We start from the raw sequence: 25,416 nt of genomic DNA, 5'->3' as shown, positions 1-25,416 counted from the left end.
CGCCTCGCCTCGCCTCGCCTCGCCTCGCCCCGCCCCGCCCCGCCCCGCCCCGAGGGTATCGGTCGCTACGGGCCGGCCCCGCCGCCTTTCCGGTGAGGTCGCGCAGCCCACGGGGCTGCAGTGCTGGGGCGGGGCGGCGGGGGGCGCTGCGGGGCTGCAGTGCAGGGTCGGGGCGGCGGGGGGCGCTGCGGGGCTGCAGTGCAGGGTCGGGGCGGCCGGGGGCGCTGCGGAGCGGGGGGGGGGGCGGTGCTGAGGGCGGTGCTCCCTCCCCCACCCCGCCCGCGCCGCGGCTGGATATCGGCCCCTTGGCACCTCAGCCGGTGGCAGCGGCGCGGCGGGCTGGGCGCAGGCAGACGGTGCCAACGGCCGGTCCCCTCCGCCGGGGGTCCTGCCCCAGCCCCTGTCCCTGACCCTGCCCCTGCTCCCTCTTCAGCCGCGCCGCTCCCCGCAGGCGCGGAAACGTCCGGGGCCCGGGGCTCGACCCTGCCCGCCGGGGCGGCCCGGAGCGCGGGAGGCTGCCGAGCAGCGGGGCCTGGCCGGGGGCCGGGGGGCTTATGGTCGAGGGGAGCGGGCCGGGGGCTGCAGCGGTGCGAGGCTGTGCCGGGGGAAACACCAGAAGGGCCAGAGCCCGGCTGGGACTTGGCTTGGCTGGTGCCGGCCCGGGCGGTGTGGAACGCTCCTGTGGACGCCTCAGGAGCAGGAGGATCAGGGCCCCTCGGTCCTGTGTGGGGTGCGGGGGGAAACGGCGCCAAAGGCTGAGGTACTTCATGCCGCCTTTGCCTCAGTCTTTGATAGCAAGACGAGTTGTTCTCTGGGCACCCAGCGCCCTGGCTGGAAGGCAGGGAGCGGGAGCAGAATGAAGCCCCCGTAACCCAAGGGGAAATGGCCAGCGACCTGCTGCTCCACTCAGACACAGCCAGGTCTGTGGGGCTGGATGGGACCCAGCCGAGGGTGCTGAGGGAGCTGGTGGAAGTGCTCACCGAGCCACTGTCCATCATCGACCAACAGCCCTGGCAAACTGGGGAGGCCCAGCAGACGGGGGTCAGCCAGTGTGACACCATCTACAGCAAGGGTTGGAAGGAGGATCCGGGAGCTGTGGCCCTGTCAGCCTGGCCTGGGTGCCGGGAAAGGTGGTGGAGCAGATCACCCTGATGGCCATCACGGTGAAGGTGATGGAGCAGATCACCCTGATGGCCATCACGGGGAAGGTGGGTGATGGAGCAGATCACCCTGATGGCCATCACGGGGAAGGTGGGTGATGGAGCAGATCACCCTGATGGCCATCACGGGGAAGGTGGGTGATGGAGCAGATCACCCTGATGGCCATCACGGGGAAGGTGGGTGATGGAGCAGATCACCCTGATGGCCATCACGGGGAAGGTGGGTGATGGAGCAGATCACCCTGATGGCCATCACGGGGAAGGTGATGGAGCAGATCACCCTGATGGCCATCACGGGGAAGGTGATGGAGCAGATCACCCTGATGGCCATCACGGGAAAGGTGATGGAGCAGATCACCCTGATGGCCATCACGGGGAAGGTGGGTGATGGAGCAGATCACCCTGATGGCCATCACGGGGAAGGTGGGTGGTGGAGCAGATCACCCTGATGGCCATCACGGGGAAGGTGGGTGGTGGAGCAGATCACCCTGATGGCCATCACGGGGAAGGTGGGTGGTGATGGAGCAGATCACCCTGATGGCCATCACGGGGAAGGTGGGTGGTGATGGAGCAGATCACCCTGATGGCCATCACGGGGAAGGTGGGTGGTGATGGAGCAGATCACCCTGATGGCCATCACGGGGAAGGTGGGTGGTGATGGAGCAGATCACCCTGATGGCCATCACGGGGAAGGTGGGTGGTGATGGAGCAGATCACCCTGATGGCCATCACGGGGAAGGTGGGTGGTGGAGCAGATCACCCTGATGGCCATCATGGGGAAGGTGGGTGATGATGGAGCAGATCACCCTGATGGCCGTCATGGGGAAGGTGGGTGATGATGGAGCAGATCACCCTGATGGCCATCATGCGGCATGTCGGGACAGCTGGGGGTCAGGCCCAGCCAGTGTGGGGTTATGGAAGGCAGGTCCTGCCGGAGGGACTGATCTGCTGTGACAAGGTGACCTGCCTGGCAGCTGAGGGAAAGGCTGTGGCTGGTCTCTGCCTGGGCCTCACTGAAGCCTTGGACACCGTCTCCCACAGCATCTCCTGGAGAAACTGGCTGCTCCTGGCTGGGCCGGGGGGCCCCCGCGCTGGGCTGGCCGAGCCAGAGAGCGGCGGTGGGTGGAGTCACATCCTGCTGGTGCTGGGCACACGGGGTGTCCCCAGGGCTCAGTGCTGGGGCCAGTCCTGTTTAATGTCTTTATCGATGATCTGGGTGAGGGGATCGAGTGCCCCCTCAGTGAGTCTGAGAGGACGCCCAGCTGGGGGAGCGTTGCCGTGCCGGGGGGCAGGGGCTGCAGGGGGGCTGGGCAGGCTGGGCCCTGCCCGGGGGTCACACCAGCCCCAGGAGCTGCGGGCGGGGGGCTGGGGGCTGCCCGGCGGGAAAGGGCCGGGGGGGCTGGTCAGAGCCGGCTGGGCATGAGCCCCCCATGTGCCCAGGTGGCCAAGGGGGCCAGCAGCCCCCTGGCTTGTGTCTGAAACAGCGTGGCCAGCAGGGCCGGGGCAGTGACTGTCCCCCTGCGCTGGGCACTGGGGGGGCCGCAGCTCGAGCCCTGGGCTCAGGTTCGGGCCCTGGTACAGGACAGACCCCGAGGGGCTGGAGCGTGTCCAGGGACGGGCAGGGGCTGGGGCAGGGGCTGGGCACAAGCCCTGTGGGGGGTGGCGGGGGGAGCCGGGGGGGTTCAGCCTGGGGAGGAGGGGGCTCCGGGGGGGCCGATGGCTCCCTACAGCTGCCCGACAGGGGCTGTAGGCCGCGGGGGTCGGTCTCTGCTCCCAAGTGACAAGGGCCAGGACAAGGGGAAACGGCCTGAAGCTGCACCAGGGGCGGGTTAGGTTGGGTCTTCAGAAACATTTCCTCACCGAAAGGGTGGTCAGGCATTGGAACAGGCTGCCCAGGGAGGTGGTGGAGTCACCATCCCCGAGGGTATTTAAAAAGATGTGTAGATGTGGCGTTTGGGGACATGGTTTAGTGGTGGGCTGGGCAGTGCTGGGGTAAGGGTTGGACTTGGTGATCTTAAAGGTCTTTTCCAGCCTAAAGGATTCTATGATTCTATTCCCTCTGTGGGCAGCTGTGCCTCAGCACTTGAGTGAAGCAGCTGCTGTGATGGACGCCACGCTGTCGGGGCTGTGTTTGTTGGACTTGCCTGCATTTCTGAACACCTCTGTAAAAAAAGTGACACAGAAAGTAAAGAGGAGGCTGTTATGTTTTTATGGCTAATAATGAAAGGTGGCAACCTGGCAAGGAGATTTGAATTAGTCTGGGTTATACATTGAGCTGTATGGCAACCAGCTTGAAAAACAAGATACACTGGTAAACCAAGGAAGCAAGCAGATAGGTAAGTGCAGGTGATCCCAGTGGATGGCAGGGACCCTGGAAAGGCTCACGGACATTATAGTAGCCCCCTGGCAGGATGAACACAGATGCTGTTGGAGAAAGCCAGCTATAAAGATGAGCTGGCCAGTAGGTTGTTTAAGGTGGGGAGGAAGGCACGACGGAGTTGCAAATTCCCCTGGCTTGACAGGGCAGGTAGGTGCTGTTTGTTGCCTTTTCTTGCTGCTGTCTTTGATAGCCGCTGCTAGGGGTACGGTGTGTATCTTTGAGTAGCAGTTTTGTACATCAATTATGTATAGACGCGATAAATCTCTTGGGCACTTTCAGCATCAAGAAAACATCGTTTTGTAGTTCGTAGTTTTCCTTGTTCTGTGTTTCCCTTTGTGCCTGGAGAGCTGCAATGGTTACTGCTTTGTGTGGGGATGATTCGTCAGAGCATGCTGCACATGCGTTGGGGAAATAAAGCGTGAGCCCTGAAGAGCTCGAGTGAAAATCTGGGGATAAGATTTAACTGTTGTTTTGGAACCAGTAGAGGGAGTACCACGTGCTTTTTCAAAAGGAAAACCATCATGGTTTGCAAAATGCTTGGGGATTTACATGTAATGCACACATGCATGCTTTCCTGGAAAGTTTTGCTTTGAAGACTGAGAACAGACATGGACATTAATAGTATGGTGTGTCAGTTTTGCTTTGCTGTAGTAATTGTTTTTATTTAACATTCTCTTTGAAGCCAACATGTCTCGAGAGACTGGAAGTGAAGCGCAGCAGTCTCAAGGTGCTCAACAGTCACAAAGTGGTACCAGTTCCTCTTCCAGTGGGTCACAGAGTGCTAGTCAGTCTTCCTCAAGTTCTGGCACCGTCAGTTCTTTGGACACTGTTCCCACTCAGGAGCTTCCATCGATCCCCGAGGACCAGGAATCTGAAGAACTTGTTCCTCAGCCTTGGGGTCGACTCTTCGCGCTTGGAAAAGGTTTCAGCAATTGTGGTATGTGCATACTGTAATAAGACCCTTGGTTCATTTGTAGTACCTCAGAGAAGTTTTGAGTAGCTTGGTAGAGAGCAGCGTCTTTTCATTTTCAAATTAAGTACAAGCAAATTTAAGTACAAACCTGCAACTTTTGCAGTGATGTTGTACCATGCTACATCCCTGTGTTCACACTGAGTACCCAGATACACAGCTTCCATAGACTTAGAGGAGTTCTGAGGTATTCATATTCTTCGTTAATTGCTTCATTTTTCCATTTCATAATGCATTTTGTTTATATATCATATGAGTCTCAGTATTGCTGAAGGTGAACTGAAAACTCAACTATTACTGAAGAGGGTAAAATTACTAAAATATGGTACAAGGTGTTGATAGTGCATGGTGCTTTGTCTGAATTAAGACAAATAAACTTGATTGTGTAGGAAGAATCTCGTCTTTGTTATCCTGTTCACTACCCTTTGGCATCATTCTGTAGTGCCACAGTTAATAACTTCCTGCAATTTTATGTTTTCTCTCTGCTTTACTTCCGCTTTCTCTGCAGACTGTGTGAATGATGAATACTGGTTTGGAAGAGACAAAAGCTGTGATTATAGTTTTTCTAAGCTAGGCTTGTCTGAGACTGGCTTCTACCAAAACTATAGCAAGAAGCATTTCCGAATTTTCAGGGTAGGTGCTAAGCAGGTTAACTCTCTTTTTCTATCTTGGCATAATTGAAAAAGATTGTCTTTGGTGGGGGTGGATGCTAAATAATTCAAAGTTTAAGTACCTTCACTGTTGCTTCCCTTAATAAGACTCTTGGCAATGCTCCATTATCGGGGTCTATGAAATAACCTCAGTAGTCTGATTTCCTGAGCCAACAATAGTGAATTTCTATAGTCTGTCATATCTTTACAGTAAAGTAATTTTTCCCCTGCTCTTATCTTTCCCGGTTTTTTTTCTCTTTGAGGAAATGGGTCCAAAAAATTCCTATGTTGCCTACATTGAAGACCACAGCGCAAATGGAACTTTTGTTAATAGAGAGCTCATTGGAAAAGGGAAGAAGCTTCCACTGACTCACAACTCTGAAATTGCACTGTCTATACAGACTAATAAGGGTAAAATGTGCTATAACATAAGTAGTTTCTTTATGTGTTGACCAAGAGCGCGTTTCTGCAGTGATTTGAGTATGTTTCTTGCAAACTGAGCTTCTTCATGTGTGCTGTTAAAATACAGCTATGAATCGATGTTTTAGTACTTGAATAAAAACTACCCATATCCACCTCAACCCTAGAAAAAAATGGGAAAAAAAGAAGAAAATTTAGAAGAAGCTGCGTCAGGAATCACCTTACTAGAGTATAAACTTTGATTGTTGTTTTCCTGGTTTTGAAACATTTTTGTGCTTGAGTAGCTGTGACTGTGTGGGTGGGAACAGGGGAAACGGACTATTCAAGGGAAGTTGAAAAAATCCCAAGTACTTACTGGTGCTGCATAATAATTAAAAAACCCTCTTAAAAATTAGCAGGTTTGGGGGTTTGTTTCTTTATCTTTGCTTTCCCACTAAGATGCTGTCATCCTGATTGTCACTTCTCTTTGTTCCCTGCTGTGACATCAGAAATCTTACCTATTTCGTCCTGAAACATAGTGTTAATCGATCAAGCTCTGTTGTGAAGTTAATACCAAAGATGTCTTTTTCAGTAATAAGATCACCTACCTAACCCAATAGCTGATGTCATTTATAGCATCAATTAACTTTTTATATATTTATGTTTTTCTTCTAGCAGGCAGCATTTTCTTAGTTACGTTGTTGACTATAAAAGCTCAGGAAGCACAGTTGTTTATTACAACAAAATTTTAAAGTTAATAACAGGAAAATGATTTCCACTCATCTTCCTAGTGTTTGTATTTTCTGATCTTACGGTGGATGATCAGCTGGTGTTCCCTAGAGAACTCAGAGAGAAATACATCATGTCAAAGACTCTGGGAAGGTAAGCATCATTCTTTCTGCAGTATTAAGCATTGATTTTGTTACCGTTTTCAGTACCTTGTGCTGGAATGATTACTACTGTTAATTGAGCTGCTGTTTAAAAAAAAAAAAAAAAAGAAAAGAATGAGTGATAACACCTGAGCAAACCTGTTCTTTACAACAGCTTAAACAGGAATTTTGGCTTTATTCCTATAATTGGCTTGGGGTTTGTAATCTACCATTAGTTGTGAAACCCAGTTTGTTGGTTTTTTTCTCTGGAAGAGAATAAGGTCTGTAGATTTTTGACAAGTTTTCAATTGTATATTAATTTACTCAGTTATTGGAAGTAGAAGGAAGAGCTTTATGTCAGAATATAGCTTTCTACAATCAGTGTTGATACAGAAGGGGAAAGAACTGTTGTTGGGAAAAAGAGAGGCTATCTTAGGTGGAGGCTACTTTTTTATCTTTTGGAAAAAGATGGTCAGTGAAGAATTTGGACAAGAATGGTTAAAGAGGAAACAAATCCAAGTGCAAAATACAAGGATCTCTTTTTGTAATAAAATCACTACTTAGTAAAAATAGAAGTATTGTCATACCTGTTCTTCAGATTTATGCAGCCTGGTGCTGATAGAACTCTTCAGTAGGTTGTCTTCTCTTAAATGCAGTTTTGTGATGGAAATGCTGACAGAGCTTGTCCTTGATATTCACTGGTACCGTGTACAAACAGATCAGTTGCTTTAAATATTTACTCCTGCATTTTTGAATGGGTGGCCCTTGGGATCACTTGCTATTTAAATAGACTTCCTAACTATTGAATGCTATCTGAGAAAGTTTTGACAACATGCCATATTCATGTTGGAAAGTTGGAAAGCAGCACCCTCAAACTGTGTGTAATCCAGTGCTTTCATTTCATTTGTCTATACTTGTTAAGCGGATTTTTGAAAAGTATTTGTAAGCATTAACATAGCTGTGCTTTTACCTTAGTGGTGCCTGTGGAGAAGTCAAACTGGCATTTGAGAAGAGCACTTGTAACAAAGTTGCGGTAAAGATAATCAATAAGCGGAAGTTCATGGCAAGTGGTATTAGAGAGGCAGTAAGTATTTTGGTTGGTTTGTCTGTTTTTGGCCATCTTGCAGTGGTCTTGAAATATTTGGTAACCACTCTGACTCCCCAGCTCTCTTCAGCTACAGAGGGTTTTCTTACTTAATGTCTTCTGTATGTAATTTCAAAATGCCTTTTGATCTTACAGAATCTATAGAATTCTGTAGAAAATGCTTGCTTTTATTCTTTGACCATGTTGCATTATGTTCATAATTTAGGACTGTTTGTTAATGTGATATATACAAAAGGTGGTGGGGAGTCTTGTGGGGTTTATCTCCTAAAATGCATCAGATGGGAACATCATAACCAGCAGAGTCTGACCAAAAATTTACAAACTCTGCTAATTTTGTTGTATTCTCCATCATAATACTTTTTAATAAAATTGTATGATTTCATGTGTCTAGTCTTGTAGCAGAAGCCTGAATTTGAAGGAGAAGAACAAGCCAAGTGGCTTTACTCCAACATGAGAAAGAGACCCAAGCAACTTCCTATCTATTACTCTAACTTTAATGTTATAGAAGGGTATAGGATAAACTTTGAAGAAAAGTACAGTTAGAGGCAAAAGTGCACGGAAGAAGGAGTTATGTAAGTTGTGCTGCTGTGGATTTACTAAAGTTGAATCAGGTTGGATTAACCTTATTAATTTCATTGATGAGAAAATGGACTTCAGAGCACAGATATGATATACAGAATTTGTCCAAACTGACAAAGTGTTTCATCGTGTACCTTATAGGAAACTACTGCTCGATCTGGGAAATATTTTTGTAAAGACATAAATTCTAAGGTGGAAAGGTGGCTGAGGAAAGGATGCCCAGAGGCTTCAGTGAGAGCAGAATTAGTTACTAGTGGAAATTTTGAGAATTTGTCTTGAGATTAGTCTTCTGGACTATTACATTTAAAGATCGTGGCACAAAAAGTGGGAATATACTAATTCAGCTCTTTGGCACTGACTCAAAGTCTCTGTTGATGGAAAGGAAGGTTGCAGTATCATGTATGAAGAACTGCTACTTTTGTATGCTGGAGTAACAGATGTTGGATAATGTTTAATGGTGCAAGATTGTGTGCTTCAAGATCAGCGACAATTTTTGCTGTAATCTGCACTTTTCTAGTTCAGAGGAGGAGGTAGATATACTTATTTGCAGATGAATATGTGACATCATTGTGACTGAAAATTGCAAAATGTAATTTTGGAACACTTCTAATATGGATTAAGAGATGCTGTTACCAGTTATAATTATTAAGAAATGCCATCGTACAAAAGAGAGATAGGACTGGTTCTGGAATGTTGTATATGGATTTGATCGTGTGTGTTCAAAGACAATTGATTTGGATTGGAAGAAGAACGAAAAAAACCCCGCTGGGTTAATTTCATGAGTTGAGCCTAAGCCACAGATTAAAAGAATCTCTTCATGTTATCTTGCAAAATAAAGGCTAGATGAGAATAGCATTTAATTTTAGGGTTAGCCCATATGGAAAGCATCTTGGAGGGAGGAAAGCTGTTTAAAGGACAATATTGATACATACTTGCCAAGATTTTTAAATTTTTTAGTTTGGAAATTAGGTGGAGATTTCTAACCTGCAGTGAAATTACATGTCTGGAGCAGTATCTTGGTACAGCTAGTGACAGCAGACTGTTCATTTACTTCACTGAAGGCACCTGATCAGTTTATGGAAAAAGATTATATGTTATGGTCAATTAAAGTAGCAAGGGACATGGAATGATGGCTCTTCTGGTACTGTCTTACTTCTAATGTGTCTTATTCCAGAACACACTGTCTTACCCAATATGATACTTGATTCTTTTGATAGAACCCAGCTTTTAATATCAATACGGAAATTGAAATTCTGAAGAAAATAGATCATGTGAGTGTTACTGTACATTGTTATTCCTTTTTGCTGCCCACTGTACTTCTGTAGTTCACTGACCTTAGTGTAGTAATTAAATTTTATCTCTTTAGGAAATGTTAAAGGATGCATGTAATTTTTCCTGTAAATAAGTCTATTGAGTGCTCCTTTTTTTCTCCTTTTAAGTATACTGTATCTTTGCAGATTGGAGGCTTTAAAACCTTGAGTAACAGAGATGTAAATCTGAGAAGAAACTTCACAGAAGTTTCAACCTGAAACACTGTTGTTGAAATCTTTCCTTGATGCGTGTTTTTGTAAATACTGCCAGATAACCAAATATAATGATTCCACTGGCAATTTCTTGAATTTGTATCCCCTCTTTTTCCTGCTTCCCCTCCTCACCCCCCCTTCCCCGCAAAAGGCATTTCTTTTACTTCCTTAAGTAGAAAGTTTGTATAGCTTAATGAACTTGCCCTTGCTTCCCAATGTACTATTGCATATAAAGAAAACACTGAGGGTATGGTAACTCACAGCTGGAAAAAATAAGGGTGCTTGTTGAGCTGTACTCAGTGCAAGAGTTGAATGGTTTTGTGTGTGTAGGTACAGGGGAGAAGACAACACACTTGAATATTAAGTGTTTGCCAAAGCCTGGGGTGCTAGTTGGTTGTTCTAAGTGTTAGTTTAACTGGCATGGTTGAAATCATACTGAAATAGGAACTTTAGGATGATAAACTGTTGATAATGTCAGTTTTTACAAATGATTCTACCTTTTTCTGTGTGTCCATTTGTGTTCCCTTTTTTATTAGCCTTGTTTAATCAAGATCAAAAACTTCTTTGAAGCAGAGGATTACTACATTGTTTTGGAATTGTAAGTTACCTGTTTGAAAGTAAATGCATAAAATGAAATGTTTTTCATAGCCGCAGAGCATGTGTCTAGTTCTGAACTCGGTGTGTGTGTGGGGGTTCGTTTGTTCTGTTTTTTCTTTTGCTGGCTTCCACTGCTCTCTGAAACCTCTGTAAAATTAGGAACTAGGATAACCAGGTGAGTAATCCTTCAATGGTGTGAAGGCACTTAGTGCCTGGATAGCTACCCACTATGCTCCTGTTGTGGATTGCTGCCACTGTTTTGATTTTGAGTCCTAAGAGGAGGCTGATCAAAACTCTTGCAGCAATGCCCAATGCAGACTTGGGAGATTAGGTCTAATTCAGCAGTGTGTGCTGTGCTTACAACATTGCTCACTCATTTTCGGAAATATATTCCTTCTCTGTAGCCAAAATAGCCAGATGTTTTGGTCTCTCTCTTGTTTAATGAGATGAAACTTTAGGAAGTAATATATTGACCTGAATATATTTAACACCTGCATTTGTTTTAGGATGGAAGGAGGAGAATTGTATGACAGAGTGTCAAGGCCAATCAAGATGAAAGAAGCTACCTGCAAGTTGTATTTTTATCAGATGCTGTTGGCTGTAAAGGTACATAATCATGAATTCTTCCCAGAAAAATACAGTTATGCATATGAATGTCAGTCAGAAGAAATTTTTTTGTCATTTGTCACTTCTGAAATCTGTGCAAGCAATCAACACAGTGCTTTTCATAGGATACTTTAACAAAATTCTTCACCTCAGTGCAGCCAAAGAACATTCAAACACTCTTACTATAAACAGGGACGAACGTAATACTACAGGCTGTGCTCACTGGTGGCAGGATTATTGTGAGACTTCTAGCAGTGTGTGGGCAGAGTCATCAGTGTAGCAGGCTTCAAAAAAATTAGTGGTCAGATGATTTACTATGCGCTCCTGAATAAGCATTTCAGTTCAGTAGACAACTGACTTCAAGACTACTTTTAATAGGTCTGAAATACTAAATATTGGGTCCTTAGATAAATTTCTTCTAAATTCATGAAATGGTAAGTAAGCATGTTTCATTAGTAACACCTGCAAGATTGTTTTCTACCTCTACTTAATTGTCTGGACCTGACTATGCTTTCAGATCAATTATTTTCCTTCTTTCTTTTGGCTCAGTTTTAATATCTTGCAATTGCCAAAACCAGAAACTTAATAGTTGTTCTGTAGTAGGTATTAATAAATAATAAACCTAGAACTATTTCCCTCATTAGTGAGTAAACTATTGTATTTTTCCCCAATTCTCATTTTTGAGACGGCCAGTCATGTAATAAAAGCGGTGTCATTACCTTCTGCTTCATAATGATACGATGTTTTTAGATATACTAAAGAAAAGCTTCCCTTTAGTGTAAATGTGAAGACATCTCTAGTATGTATTTTGTACTACTTATTATAATGTTAGAATCAGTTGTTCCTAGTTTTAACACAGACTTTGTTGTATCTTAATATGCCAGTCATTTATGACTGAACTTTGATTCTTGCTTGCTGTGAAATGCTCTCCTAATGAAGCCAGAAGTCTGTTCTCAGATTTGGAGTCAGTAGAAAACTGGGTAGCAGACCCACATGTAGGCTTCAGAACTACAGATAAGGGAACAAGTCTACACTTGCCTCAAGAAACTTAACTTTTTCCAAAATCCTTTGTGTATTTAACCTGACGTTGATCTTCTATCTCATCCTTGCCCAGTTTTCCTAGTTATATTATCAAGTTTTTGAACCCTTTTTCAGCCTCCAGTTCTTTGATGACTGAGGTATTTTTTAAATCTGTCTGCTATTACTCACCAGTGTGAGGACTGTTGTGGCATTGTGAACTTAACTGTCTCTGCAAACTGAAACTTGGACTCGTATTTAAGAGGGTATGGTCACACAATAATAATGACTAAAAGAAAGAAGAGACGTATGGAAAACCAGAGTTCCTACAAAGGCAGCATAGAACTTTGGTTTTCCTTAGTGCTGTTGCTTTTGCGGACATGAAGAAAGAAGTCTAGCTTTCCAGAATGGGAAGGATGGAACGCCTTCCCGGTCTACATGCTGTGCTTGCATTGAGATTTGGCATTTGAAGCATAATGGTTTCTAAGGTTGGGGTGGTTGGGTTTGTTTGTTTGTGGTTTTTTTTTTTTAAGTGTCATAAGCTATGTAGCTTCACATGCATGCATGCTTCTTGCACAACCATTTCAGTTATACTGCTATTGCTACATGAAAAATTGGAAAGCTTACATTTTTAAAAAGTTGGTAGTCTGTTTTTCTTTGATTATATATCTGAATATGTCTAGTATCTCCATGACAATGGAATTATACACCGCGATCTAAAGCCAGAGAATGTGCTACTTTCATCTTCTGAAGAGACATGTCTTATAAAGGTAAGGAAACTTACATTTCTTCTTGTTCATTTAGAAATTTGGGAGTATTCCTTCCCATTCTTCTCAATGTTTAGTTGAACACAGGAAAAAATTACGCAATTACTCAAACTATGAAGTAACTTAAAACATTGAGGGTTTTTAAAATAATTTTAGTTTTATTTTTGTGGATGTTTCAACCCATACACTTACCTAAGAACAACTGAGAAGTGTTGTGCTTATGTAGCATTTAATTGAGTATACAACTTCAAATGCTGAATTTTTTTTTCTCAATAAAATCTAAATTCTTCAACTACAGACAGCATTTCCACAAATATCCAGGCTGTATGGTGACAGGTTTTTTCATTGCTGTGATTTTTTTTGTGTTCTTTTTTGGGGGGGGGCAGAGGGCAGAGAGGGTAGAGCTGGGTTTTTTTTGTGGGTGGTTTTGTTTTGTTGGGTTGTTTTCCCAAGATAAAGCATTGAATAAATTTGCATTCTAAACTGCTGATTTTGCAAGTAATCTGTTCCAATAAGTTACAGGTCCTTTATTCTTTGGCTGTCTATTTACATACAAATCTGAGAGTACTTTTTGTTGGTGTAAAGTGTGATCCTGTCTCATATTTCTCTCTACTCCTCCTCTCCTGTTCTTAGTTGTTTGCTGAATACTTAATAGTGTTAGGAGTAAATTTTGCATAGTCATGTACTGGAACTGACTTGGAAGGAAGAAACTTAATGTAACCTCCTGATGTATGTTGACAGTATGATATGTTCTAGTACAATCAATCCTAATATGTAATGCATTACCATTTTTAAATACAAGATTACAGATTTTGGACAATCCAAGATTCTTGGAGAAACTTCTCTTATGAAAACATTATGTGGTACTCCCACGTACCTTGCTCCTGAGGTTCTAAGTTCACTTGGGACTGCTGGATACAGCCGAGCTGTGGACTGCTGGAGTTTAGGAGTTATTCTTTTTGTATGGTAAGAGATTGTGTAGATGCTACCTTCATTGGGCAGTCATTAACATACATGGCTCGAGATTTGGAAACCTCATGATCTTTATTAGGAAGCAAAAATGTGTTTAAAACTATATACATCTAAAAGACGCTATGATAGCAGATGCTTTAAAATGTGTGATTTTAGTGTTTCAGTCACTATGACAAAATCTGTGTTTTAACTTGTTTTCTTCTTTTATATAGCTTGTGTGGATATCCACCATTTAATGAGCAAAATACTCGGCTATCTCTGAAAGATCAAATCACTCGTGGAGAATACACGTTCATTCCAAAAGAATGGAAGCATGTATCAGACATGGGTATGACTCCATTACGGGGGTAGTAGAATAGCTAGCTCTTTTCTTGTAGTTTTTGTTTTCCTTTAACTTCCTTTCAGCTGTATGGCACATTGCATGTTGATATGTTTAGTTCTTAAAGTAGTCTCTTAAAATGTTTTGGTTTTTTTAAGTTCAAAGTTGAAACATTGGAAAGAGCAGATATATTTTCATTAAAGAGATTTCTTAGTAATATTTAGCTTCGTTAACTACAGAAGTACAGAGTTTGTGAGGACATATGTCTATTTTCCCTCTTTTCGCTTTTTCTTCCGATTTTATCAAGCTGGTCTACAGACTTTGCCCTGCTCAAAGACTCTTCAAATGTTGAACAAAAAATGCCAGGGATTTAAGGGATATGAGTTAGAATTCTGAGAGAGAAATGTTAAGAATAATTTCATGGTGCTGGTCTTTGAGCTTAAAATATCAGCCACATTTGTGGAATTGGCTATGAAGTATGGCCCACTCTAAGCTAAGTAGCCTGCAAAACTATTTGAGTTTTTGCATAGCAAACAAAAATGGTTGTTACTGTCTGCATGCTTTTCTTGTGCACAAAATAATTGTAGTGTTTGCCTTGGATACTCCTTTGTACATGCAGAGGAGTTTCTAATCAATGATGTGATCATTCTTTTTCTGATAACTTTACCAAATATAACTCCTTCCTGAATTATTTGAAGCTTATTCAATAATAAGTCAGACATATGAGAATGGAAATTATGTTAATGTCATACATATTCCTGATGGTATGTACAACAGAATAATGCAGTGCAATGAAAAGTAAATCTTGCCAAAATTTCTTTAAATACCGTGTTTTTCACAGTGTCTATTAAGCAGTTTCTGAAGAAAATATGTAACGTTGAACATGCGTGTGTATGTCTTGACTCTTCCATCTTCCCAGATGGATAATCTGCTTTCTAAGACACTGTAAACCAGGAAACTAAATTAAGCTGTCTTTGCTTGGCTGCAGTAATACTGAAGCTTTTAGGAAAACACTGAACTTCCCGTTCATGCTTAGAACATAAATTGTGGACATGCCCAGTATATCTGCTGGTAATTTTGGCACACTGGGAGGTGTTGAATCATGTGTATGTGAAGGAAAATGGTTACAGTCTGCAGCCCTCCCTGTGCATAGAAAAAAGAAAAGCGATCTGCCCAGCCAGTATTTTTGGGCATTGTTCTGAAGTGTTGTAAGACACACCATTGCGCATAGCTTTGGTGTATGCATATTGCAGAACTTATTTTCAGGTAATGAATTTACTGATCATATGCCAACCAACTTTTTTTATTATCTTAGCTCTGGATCTTGTGAAGAAGCTGTTAGTAGTGGATCCAAGCAAACGTCTTAAAACAGAGGAGGCCTTAGAGCATCCTTGGCTTCAGGTAGGAACTGAGTCTTAACTGAAGTGCAGCACAGATGGGTTGTTCTGGGGATATTCTTGATGTGAAGTCAAAGGCAGTTCAGTAGCCTGAATATTGGGAGGTTTTGTTGATACAGTGTAATTTACTTCTGCAAGGAAGCAGGGGAACGCTGGCTGCTCTGATCACCAGTGATGTAATGGTGCCTGATCCACTTCTGTGGAGAACACTGTAAAAGGGATACAGTGATGGGCAACGAGAGCTTCAATTCTTTAGCTTCAAGGGAATAGCAACTGTTACCTTAATTCAGAGCTTAAGTCTGCCTGTCCATAGGTTGTCTCTGACAGTAGCCAACAGAAGAGCAACTGCATTTCATGCTTCTTACGGGCATGAGCTGCGCCTCTGCCAGCTGGCTATACAGTTTCTGCTGGCTGCTGTAAGACCAGAGAGATCCTGCTGCCAACTTACAGAAAGAGAAGAGTGAAGGAAAAGGCCATAAGCTTAGGAATTACTTGTTTTACTGGCATTGTCAATGACATGTAAGAGGAGCCATCAGATCCCAACCTGTAGGATGACAGATGCTGTAGCCACCACTTTCCTGTTGGACAGCTCTAAACCAAACAGAGTGAGCATTCTGAACAGACTGCTTCCTTGTTGGAAGCAAGACGATCTTGCAGCACCTTGTTGTGTGTCAAAGCCTTTGTGGGATGGAGCCTTCTCTTCTTTGCAGTGTACAGAACAGAGTTGCGTCCTTGCTTTCCCAACAAGTAAATGCTGTCTCTGCAGCACACGGATTTTCTTCTTTTCCTGTTCTTGTCTTTTCCTCTTGCAACAGCAGCTAGACCCCCTGTTGCTTTTCAATGTGTTTATCTTCTTGGCCTGGTATGCTTTCTTGGTCCTTCAGCCACAGGGTTCTTTGCAACTGTTGCTCTTGCTATTTGTAGTCTTGTAGCCTTGCCTGATGCTGTTCAGTGCCTTTTCCCACCCTGAACACCTCTGCTTGATTTGCTTAATTTGATTTCTCCTTTGCCCTCTACTTTGTCATGAGGTATCCATAGGTACATTTTACCTTGCCACATCGCACACTCTTCTGCCAGGGAGAAAAAGTAGCTTCATCTCTTCTCCAAAGTGGTCACACTATCCTTGGTTTTGTGTCTGTTGCCTTTGCTCTTTATTATCTGGGTAACGCATTGTCTTTGTGGCTTAACTATCTAACAGCCCTGCAGCTCACATGACAACTTAGGCCCTCTCTGCACAGGCTGAGGGCATTTCTCAGCCTTGACAAATTTTCCCTCTTTTCACTTTTTACTCCTGATGCAGCCTGACCCATGCTAGAATGATGTGTCTTACTGCTGACTGTGTCAGGATCCTTGGCAACAGCCATAAGAACTTGTATAGGAGAGCTTTTTGTTTTCTCTGTCTCATGATCTTTGTTACATTGTCATATAAAGGTGGCTCAGAACAGCTTAGGTCCTTGCCAAGTAATGTCATCCTCTCAGACTAAATCTGCAGTATCTCATGGCTGATGACTCTGCAGTAACCTGCATTCAGGTAAGGGAGAAGGACTCAGATTCTGTGATTTTTCCACCTGTCCAGCTGAAAGAAGGAATTTCACAGTTCATATGTTCACTGTTCTGTGGTTACCCCATGGATGTTTGACTGGATCATATTTGATAGGCATTGTAGAGGGTACTGAAGAGTTCTGTCAGGCTAAACTAGGTCCTGTTCCAGCCTATCGCCTTTAGCTGAGTAGGGTGTAAGGACTCCTGCAGTCCTGTCATCTCTGGCCTTTCCATCGGAACAGCTGTGTTTTCTTTGTGGGAGGAAGATGAAACTGATGTTGATGTTAAGAGAACTGGACTTCAGTGGTCCTAATGGTAAATACCAACAGTGAGCACCTCGTGGGGAGGCTTGGAGTAGGTAGAGCTTGCAAGTATCTGCCTGGGTCAGCACTGTAGATCAGTGGTGGTGTGGTTAAGCACAAGTGATAGGTATCTTCCTGCTTCTGTGCTGTGCCATCCACCTAGCTGCAAGTCTGTTGCTCTATTTAATGCCAGCCTTTCTGTCACTAATTCTTTCACACCAGCCAATTGGCATCTGCTAGAAGGTGTGGTGCCAGCTCAACAGCAGAGGTTGCCAGGCCTCTCTATCTTCATTTTTGTTGAAGGATACTGGTATTAAGCTGCTCTTCTCCATACTCTGGTCCTGCTTCAACACCCTTTGTATGCTTCCATGACCTGCTCTGAATTTAATGGAAAATCCTGGATCTCTGGATTTTTTTTCTCAGAAAATACAGCCCAATCTGCATCTGTAGCTAGTCTGTGCTTTCAAGTTTTTAGTCCCTGCAGAGAGGACTGCAAAAAAAAAAAGCATCGAGTACTCTGCTGAATGCCTTCTTTCAATACAACCAGCAGCTTCTGCATCCTTTCTGAGACAACCTTTAGAACTCTTTAACATCTGAGAATCAAGATGTGTTTTTTAGAGACCAAGTGTGATTGTGGTTCTGATAGGATGGACCTTTTCCTCTGAGCATTGTAACAGAGTCCCACTTCCTCATCTTGTTTGTGTGGGCAGGCAATACAGAATCCAGCAGAGTTTGTTTCTGGCAAGTGTCCAGTACTACTGTGTTCTTACTATGATGAGTATGAGTAAGTATCACTGGTTTGGGAACCCTCTGAGTAAGAGGTGATGGTTTCCCAGCCTCCTGTTACAGTTTAAATAGGTTTGTGAGAGGTAGTCTTTAGGTGGTCTTTTATTGATTTTGGCACTCTAGAGGTGACCACTGGGCCTGTGAGCTTTCCTGGGTATTTTTGCTTGAGGAGGCTGAAGAAAGTCACCCAGCCCACCTCTGAGCCACACAACGGGTTCTATTTATTCATTCCGAGCATAATGCTATTGATATTCTCCCACTGGGAGCAGTGTCTGGTTTCAGATGCTTAGCTAAAGAGCATAATAAACAGGGTGGGAGCAAGGGAGTATCGGTTGGTGCTCAACAGCTGGCAGCTTCATAAGACAAGAAATGTATTTGGATGACTTTTTAAGTCATTAACTCATCCTAATTATACTGCTGGGCATCAGAAGATTCTTCCTGGCATTCCTGTTTTTTACTGCTGTAGTCTTGTGTATAACTTCTACAGTGAGTTAATCAGATGTACATTCTTGCATTTAGATTATAATTCTGAGCAGGAAATGTTACTGATAAATGGTGCTACACTGATTGTAAGAATCGCTGGTACGCGTAGTGGGAAAGGGGGAATACAGGACAGTGATTTGGGCAAGCTAAGAATTTGAGATATTTCAGTATGTAAACTCAAGTTGTTAGCATCTTGATTATATACTCCCTTTAGGGACAGCTCTTCCTGTTATGTTTAATTTCAAAGACAGGACAAAAAGTTTCAGAAAGCATCATACTCGCAAATCCAAATGTCATCTACCATTCAGATTCCATTCTTTAAACTGTTTCCCTTCACGGGCTGTTACTAAGAGTATCAGTTGTTTATAGGTGATGTATGCTGCCTGCTTGGAAGGCCAACATCCGATATGTTCAGTTCTAGATATCACACACGTGAATACTACCACCAAAAGAGCTCCTTGAATGCTGTTACTGTGAGTAGTGAGAAGGAGTTACTGGCTCCCCACTCCCTCTTGTGTTGTCTGTAAGTATTGTCTTCAAAAGTTAGTATGGAAAAACCACAACAGACGCATACTTTATGTGTTCAGCTAATGCCTGTTAGGCCTCTCTAATGATTTTGGGTCCACCACAGGATTTTTAAGATATTAAAAGTAAGCATGTTCTCCAAACAAAGCTTAATTTCTACAGCTTTCTTTAAACCAGTAATACTTTCAAATTACTGTTTTGAATACCTGTGCTGTTTACTCCATTCTTTGCCTAAATCTAAAACTTTAAAACTTAGTGGGCTGCTTAAACCAAAGTACTACTCAGTGGAGACTTCTTACCTGTATTTGCCAGGTACTTGATAAAACATTTTTCAAAGGCATATAAACAATTGCCTCTGAAAACTTCACTGGGATCTTTTGAATGGGATGAGATTAGTTTGGTTGCATGCTGAAGAAAACCTCAGGTGTCTGTTATATACATGGAAAAATATTTATCTTCTTTTACCCATCAACTCAAATGTACCCACCGTCAAAACAGGTGACACTAGAAAAGAAAGACAAGTTCCAGTTCTTTATAAAATAAGCTGGATGTTTACATCAAAGCCTTTCTGTAGTGCTTAAACATACTTAAACCAAAAAAAGGAGATACTGCAAGACTCCGTAGCTTAGAAAAAGAACCCCCTCCCCTGCCTTTACACAAAAAAACAGTTAAAATGTTTGAAATCCTTAGGAGCTCGATGATCCTTATTTCTAATTGTCTGTATTAGTGAATGTCCCCATTCACTTCTCTTTCAGTTTCCCAGTCTTTACTGTGATAATGAAACAAAATTATACAACCTGTTAGCTTCAGTCAGTTGTTCAGAATAAATGTCTGGTTTTGGTTCTAAATCAGTTGTTCAGTTGGTGAACACAGTCAGTGTTCAAAGCTCAGCCAGAGGAAATGATCTGTATTAAATTACTACGAGCAGCTACTTCATTGAGTCCTGGGAAAGGTTTAAAGACCTGATTTCAGGTTTGGAAGTCCAGTTTAGGGTTTGCAGGATATCTGTAGCAACCCATTCTAATAAAATTCCTGCAGGAGAAATAGCTGAAACTAGAGAATGAGATTTTCTTTTTAAAACAGAGAGTAGACTGTGTCAACTAAATGTCTTGTTTACACTGATTTCCTGTTCCCTGAGGTTGCCTGGCATATACCAAGAGCACCCCGCTCACTGGCAGCTGAACCAGCATGAGGTTACATGCTAGCTTTTTCTTTTGAAATGTGCCTGACTTTCTGCTAAACTAGCTGTTTTTAACGCAGAGTCTCTGCTGCCTTTCCCTCCCCTGTGCCATCCCTCCCTCCTCCTAAGGCTTCTGCAGCCAGGCCTGTTTGTGCACGATAGAGACTAATAAGTCCTCTTCTTTTGCAATGCATCTCTCCCAGACACTTTCCCTCCGCTAATCTCAGCTTCTGGCTTACCACTTCGGGTAAACAGAGAATGAATGGTGTTATCCAGTGAACTTCTGCAGAGATATGAATGCTCTATAAAGATGCAATATTTGTTGATAATTGTTTGGGTTTTCAAAAGGGAAACTTCAGTGAAATGGCCAGATTCTGAATATTTGCTTTCCAGATGTTTCCATTTACAACGTTTCATAGTTTCTGCGGACTTACTTATGTTAAGGATAACTGAAGGATGCTTTTTAAGATAATGCATTTTTTTAAAGTTTTGTGTGCGTGTTCAGTGGTGTTTTGTGGGTTTTTTGGTTGTTGGGGTGTTGGGTGTTTTTTGTTAGGCTATAGGTGTTTTACTTGTTTTACTTGATTCTTCTGTACCTACTGTGTACAACAGGTTTGCTTTTGGCAGGGGAGTGGTAATGAAAACTGCCCAAATTTGGGATACTGATGAAGCTAAGCTAGTGGAAATGAAAATATGCTGTTAGAAAGGGAAGTCCTTATGAGAACAGAATGTAAATCTGTAAGGGAAATACTTGTTTTTCAAGAGTAATTAACTCTGTTTTGGTGAAAGCAGGCCCCAAGTCCTGATGAGGCCTCTTCTGATAAGGCTGACTAATTAATTACCTGCACAAACGTCTAGCCTGTATGTTCTGTTCTTTCAGTGTTGTTACACTTTGTTGAATGATATTGCAAGTTCAGTTTTAGCATGACTAGTATTAGCTAAGTGGTTATTGAGGGGAAACTGTTTCTTGAATGAAATAGAACTGCTTTTTCTTACCAGCACTGTACATAAACCACCTGCTCAAAATGCTGCTGTGCTGTGTATTAGAATCATAGAATCAGAGAATGGTTTGGGTTGGAAGGGACTTTTAAAGGTCACCTAGTCCAACTCCCCCTGCCTTAAGCAGGGACATCTTTCACTAGATCAGGTTGCTTAGAGCCCTGTCCAGCCTGGCCTTGAGCCGTTCCAGGGATGTGGCATCTACCACCTCTCTGGGAAGCCTCTGCCAGTGTTTCATCACCCTCATGGTAAAAAAAATAATTCCTTTTATCTAGTCTAAATCTGCCCTCTTTTAGTTTAAAACCATTACACCTTGTCCTATTGCGGCAAGCCCTATTAAAAAGTCTGTCCCCATCTTTCTCGTAAGTTCCCTTGAAGTACTGAAAGGCTGCTCTAAGGTCTCCCCAGAGCCCACTCTTCTCCAGGCTGAACAACCCCAACTCTTTCAGCCTATCCTCATAGGAGAGGTGTTCCAGCCCCTGATCATCCTTGTCGCCTCCTCCGGACTCACTCCAACAGGTCCATTTCTTTCCTGTGCTGAGAATTCCAGAGCTGGATGCAGCACTGCAGGTGGGATCTCAGTGGAGTGGAGGGGGAGAATCACCTCCCTCAACCCGCTGGCCACGCTGCTTTTGATGCAGCCCAGGATACAGTTGGCTTTCTGGGCTGTGAGTGCAGATTGTTGGCTCATGGCCAGCTTTTCATTCACCAATACCCCCAGGTCCTTCTCCACAGAGCTGCTCTCCATTCCTTCATCCTCCAGCCTGTATTGATACCTGGGGTTGCCCTAATGCACATGCAGGACCTTGCACTTGGCCTTGATGAACCTCACAGGGTTCACATGGGCCTCCTTCTCAAGTTTGTCCACGTCCCTCTGGCTGGCATCCCATCCCTCAGGCATGTCAACCACACCACTCAGCTTGGTGTGGTCTGCAAAGGTGCTGAGGGTGCGCTTGATCCCACTGCCTATGTCGCTGGTGAAGACAGTAAACTGTACTAGTCCCAATTTGGACCCCTAAGGGACACCTCTCGTCACTGATCTCCATCCAGACATTGAGCCATTGACCACTACTCCTGGATGCGACCATCCAGACAATTCCTTATCCATCGAATAGTCCATCCACCAAATCCAGATGTCTCCCATTTAGAGAGAAAGATGTGGGGGACTGTGCCAAAGGCCTTACAAAAGTGCAGACAGACGATGTCATAGCTCTTCCTGTGTCCACTGATGTAGTCACCCTGTCACAGAAGGCCACGGGGTTGCTCAGGCAGGACTTGCTCTTGGTGAAGCTGTATTAGGAAGGTGTTTATGTGGGGGGAAGTGGGGGAACCTCCTTTTCTCCTTTATCCATTCATTCTTTAATTGCTGATCCATTTCATTAGCCGAAGTGTAGGCTTTTCCCTTGAATATTCCATATACTACTTAGAGTTACGGCTTTTTTTACAGGATGAGGATATGAAGAATACATTTGAACAGCTGCTTGCTCAGACACATGGCAGTATGAATCCACCTCAAACATCAAAAATGGTATGTGTAACAGATTGTGTGAAGGTTACTACTTGATGCATAAACTAGATTTTGAAGTAATAATCCATAATAAGAAAATCAATTAATTTTGAGAACTTAAGAGAAATGTGCATTTTGGCTGTATGTAGCAGTCTTCTAATGATCTCTGCTTTCTGAATAGAAAAGCACTTCTGTGCTTTGGCAAGGCACTTTGTTTAAATGTATAGAAACAGTCTCCTAGGCTTTAAAGAATTGTTCATATATTTAAAATTGAATTGCTGAACATGTATGTTTTGATGGATTCAAGTCACAATGTTTAAGTATTCAAGGAAAAATTCTCATATTACTGAAAGTAATGGAAAGAAAGAAAGAAAGGATGCTATTGTGACATTCATTACCAGATGCTAATTAGGAGAATTTTAAACAGTAGTGGAAGATGAAACTGGGGGCAGTAATCTTATATGAGAAGGATCAAATATAATTAGATAGATCTTGGTAGAGAAACATTTGTTAGTCATGCTGTTTTTTTGGTCACAGGAGACTTTATCCAACATCTGTAATTCTGTAGCAAGTAAAACAGCTTGGCTCTGTCTTACCTGATTTCATGTAGCCATCCTGCTGTATCTTTCTTTTAGCCGACCAGAAAGCGTCTCCATGAAAATGAGGAAGAATCTGGCTCTTCTAAACATGCTGTTCCTTCTACATCATTTCAGAAAATGAGGTGAAAAAAAAAAAAAGAGAAAGTGACTTTGTTAATGATAAGTTTTTTACAGAAAGCAGAATTTTTATTTAAGAAAAATCTTAATAATGGAAAAACCGTTGAAGATGCAATTGCTAAATAAAAATAAATTTGCAAGGCTGAAGTGACTGCTGTGTATGTGTGAGGATCTACACAAATAGTCATGTTCCATTCCATCCAGCTGTCTGACTCAAGGCGAGTATGAGAAAAATGCGTGTTCTAAGTCACTAAAAAGTTTTAGGCTAGCTTCATCACCACCTACACTCTTTCTTCTGTTCCAGTTTCTAGGGTAGGCATGAAAATAGTGCTTAGACCTCACAGATCAAAAAGGAATATTAGGTTTGCTGAGCTTTTGCCTGAGACACAGTATTACCTGACACAAAATGCTGCCCACAGACTTCTGAGGACACATACTGATGTAAAACTACTGATGGAGCTTGAGGCACTTAGGAGTTCAGCTAAAGCTAAATACTAAATACTGGGCTGGCAGACTCAACAGTGTTGTGATCTGTGAAGTGGTTGAAGGCTTTCAAATCAAAAGTTACCATCTGCATGTTGTTTCTAACCAGTTTCTTCTTGAAAAGTGTTTACTATGTTTATTTCACTTAGGATGGACTGAGTAAGAGGAAATGATAACAAGTGATGTAAGGAAGATGTGTAAGTTCCTGCCAGACAAGAACTAGGAATTGAACCGAGAGATAAGCAGTTTTTAATTGCTTGTCCATTAAGTGAAAATTTTCGACTGTGTGCCTCTTACTAAATGATATTAATTTCATTATTGACTAAAGGGGAGCAATTTAGTAACTTTATTCTAAAACACGCATTTTCTGGTTAAAGGCATTTCCTGTAAATTGAGTTGGAAAGAATAAACCCTAATGCATAATGAAATAAGTGAGTGCAAGTAGGAATTAAGACAAGACATTTGTGAGTCAGCTTTTCCCGTATGATGTGCCTATTGCAGAGATCTTGTGTGTTCTGAGATATTTGATAATAACCATTGATAATGATAAAATGGCAATTCTTGTACATTCATATTTTTCCTAATGGACCAGATGGAGGAATATCTGTGGGCATCTGTATAAAAAAGTACCACTGGTTCAAATCTACTCCGGATACACAGGGGTGATAAAACAGAAGAAATGCCTGTCTGTCCTCCACTGATGTGCCTTTTCTCGTGCATGGGTGTGACTGATTGGGACATCCTCAAAGAGTTCTGGTACTTACTGCAGCCCATCTGAAGTAAAAGGGAATACTCAGCTGCCATATGCTGGGTAGAAGAATCATAAAGGACTTGGTGTGTTTTGGCTAGGTTTGTGAACTGGTGTACTGCCAGAACCAGTACCTCTGAGACTTGCTTACCAGTGATTTTAAAAAGACCTGCATCATTACAGTCAAGAAAATAATTCTAGCTACTCCTTACACTGCAAGTTAACTGTAATTGGCCTTTTAAACAGAAAGAGAGAACTTCCATAATTTATTCCTCCATCTTTTTTACATCCCGCTATTGTTAGATTTTTTTTTTAACTGCTTTGCCATCCAGAAGGACATTGACAGGCTTGAGAGGTGGGCCTGCGAACCTCATGAAGGCCAAGTGCAAGCTCTCCTGCATGTGCGTCAGGGCAGTCTCAAACACAAACACAGGCTGGGTGGAGAATGGATTGAGAGCAGCCCTGAGAGAAAGACTTGGGGGTGTTGGTTGACAAGAAGCTCAACATGGCCCAGCAATATATGGTCACAGCCCAGAAAGCCACCCCAGCCCTGGGCTGCATCCCCAGCAGCGTGGCCAGCAGGGCGAGGGAGGGGGCTCTGCCCCTCTGCTGGGACCCCCCCCCAGCGCCACCTCCAGCTCGGGGGTCACCAGCAGAAGGACACGGACCTGTTGGAGCGAGTCCAGAGGAGGCCACGGAGATGGTCAGGGGCTGGAGCCCCCCTGCTGTGGGGACAGGCTGGGAGAGCTGGGGCTGTTCAGCTGGAGGAGAGAAGGATCGGGGAGACCTTACGGCACCTCCCAGTGCCTGACGGGCTGGCAGGAAAGCCGGGAGG

At 43.3% G+C, this 25,416-nt stretch overlaps 1 protein-coding gene across 5 annotated transcripts; it reads left to right on the top strand.

The window, feature by feature from the left end:
* Nucleotides 1-49: 49 nt before the first annotated feature.
* On the top strand, nucleotides 50-24,209 carry CHEK2 (checkpoint kinase 2). 5 transcript variants are annotated; one of them, XR_005102253.1, is made up of 16 exons: nucleotides 50-92; nucleotides 4,223-4,477; nucleotides 5,019-5,143; nucleotides 5,424-5,571; nucleotides 6,351-6,441; nucleotides 7,404-7,512; nucleotides 9,330-9,383; nucleotides 10,172-10,233; nucleotides 10,739-10,838; nucleotides 12,539-12,625; nucleotides 13,425-13,588; nucleotides 13,807-13,922; nucleotides 15,229-15,314; nucleotides 18,839-18,946; nucleotides 20,087-20,141; nucleotides 22,575-22,655. XR_005102253.1 is itself a non-coding variant. In XM_037375295.1 (16 exons), exons 2-16 carry the CDS (start codon nucleotides 4,228-4,230, stop codon nucleotides 23,990-23,992), a joined length of 1,569 nt encoding a protein of 522 aa, XP_037231192.1. In that variant the 5' UTR covers nucleotides 50-92; nucleotides 4,223-4,227; the 3' UTR covers nucleotides 23,993-24,209. The 5 variants fall into 5 exon arrangements, 1 of the variants encoding a protein (XP_037231192.1); XR_005102252.1 differs by having other exon boundaries at nucleotides 18,793-18,896; XR_005102250.1 differs by having other exon boundaries at nucleotides 18,793-18,946.
* The last annotated feature ends 1,207 nt before the right edge of the window (nucleotides 24,210-25,416 follow it).

Source organism: Falco rusticolus, chromosome 1, assembly GCF_015220075.1.
Source record: "Falco rusticolus isolate bFalRus1 chromosome 1, bFalRus1.pri, whole genome shotgun sequence".
In the NCBI taxonomy this organism is placed as follows: Eukaryota; Metazoa; Chordata; class Aves; order Falconiformes; family Falconidae; genus Falco; species Falco rusticolus.
The sequence above is the reverse complement of the archived record's forward strand: the minus strand, read 5'-3'. Positions and strand labels throughout refer to the sequence as shown.

Coding starts and splice junctions, on each gene's coding strand:
- CHEK2 (XM_037375295.1), top strand. CDS start 4,228: ATGTCTCGAGAGACTGGAAGTGAAGCGCAGCAGTCTCAAGGTGCTCAA. Junction 9,384..10,171: donor TTCTGAAGAAAATAGATCAT/GTGAGTGTTACT, acceptor CTTTTTTATTAG/CCTTGTTTAATCAAGATCAA. Junction 10,234..10,738: donor TACTACATTGTTTTGGAATT/GTAAGTTACCTG, acceptor CATTTGTTTTAG/GATGGAAGGAGGAGAATTGT.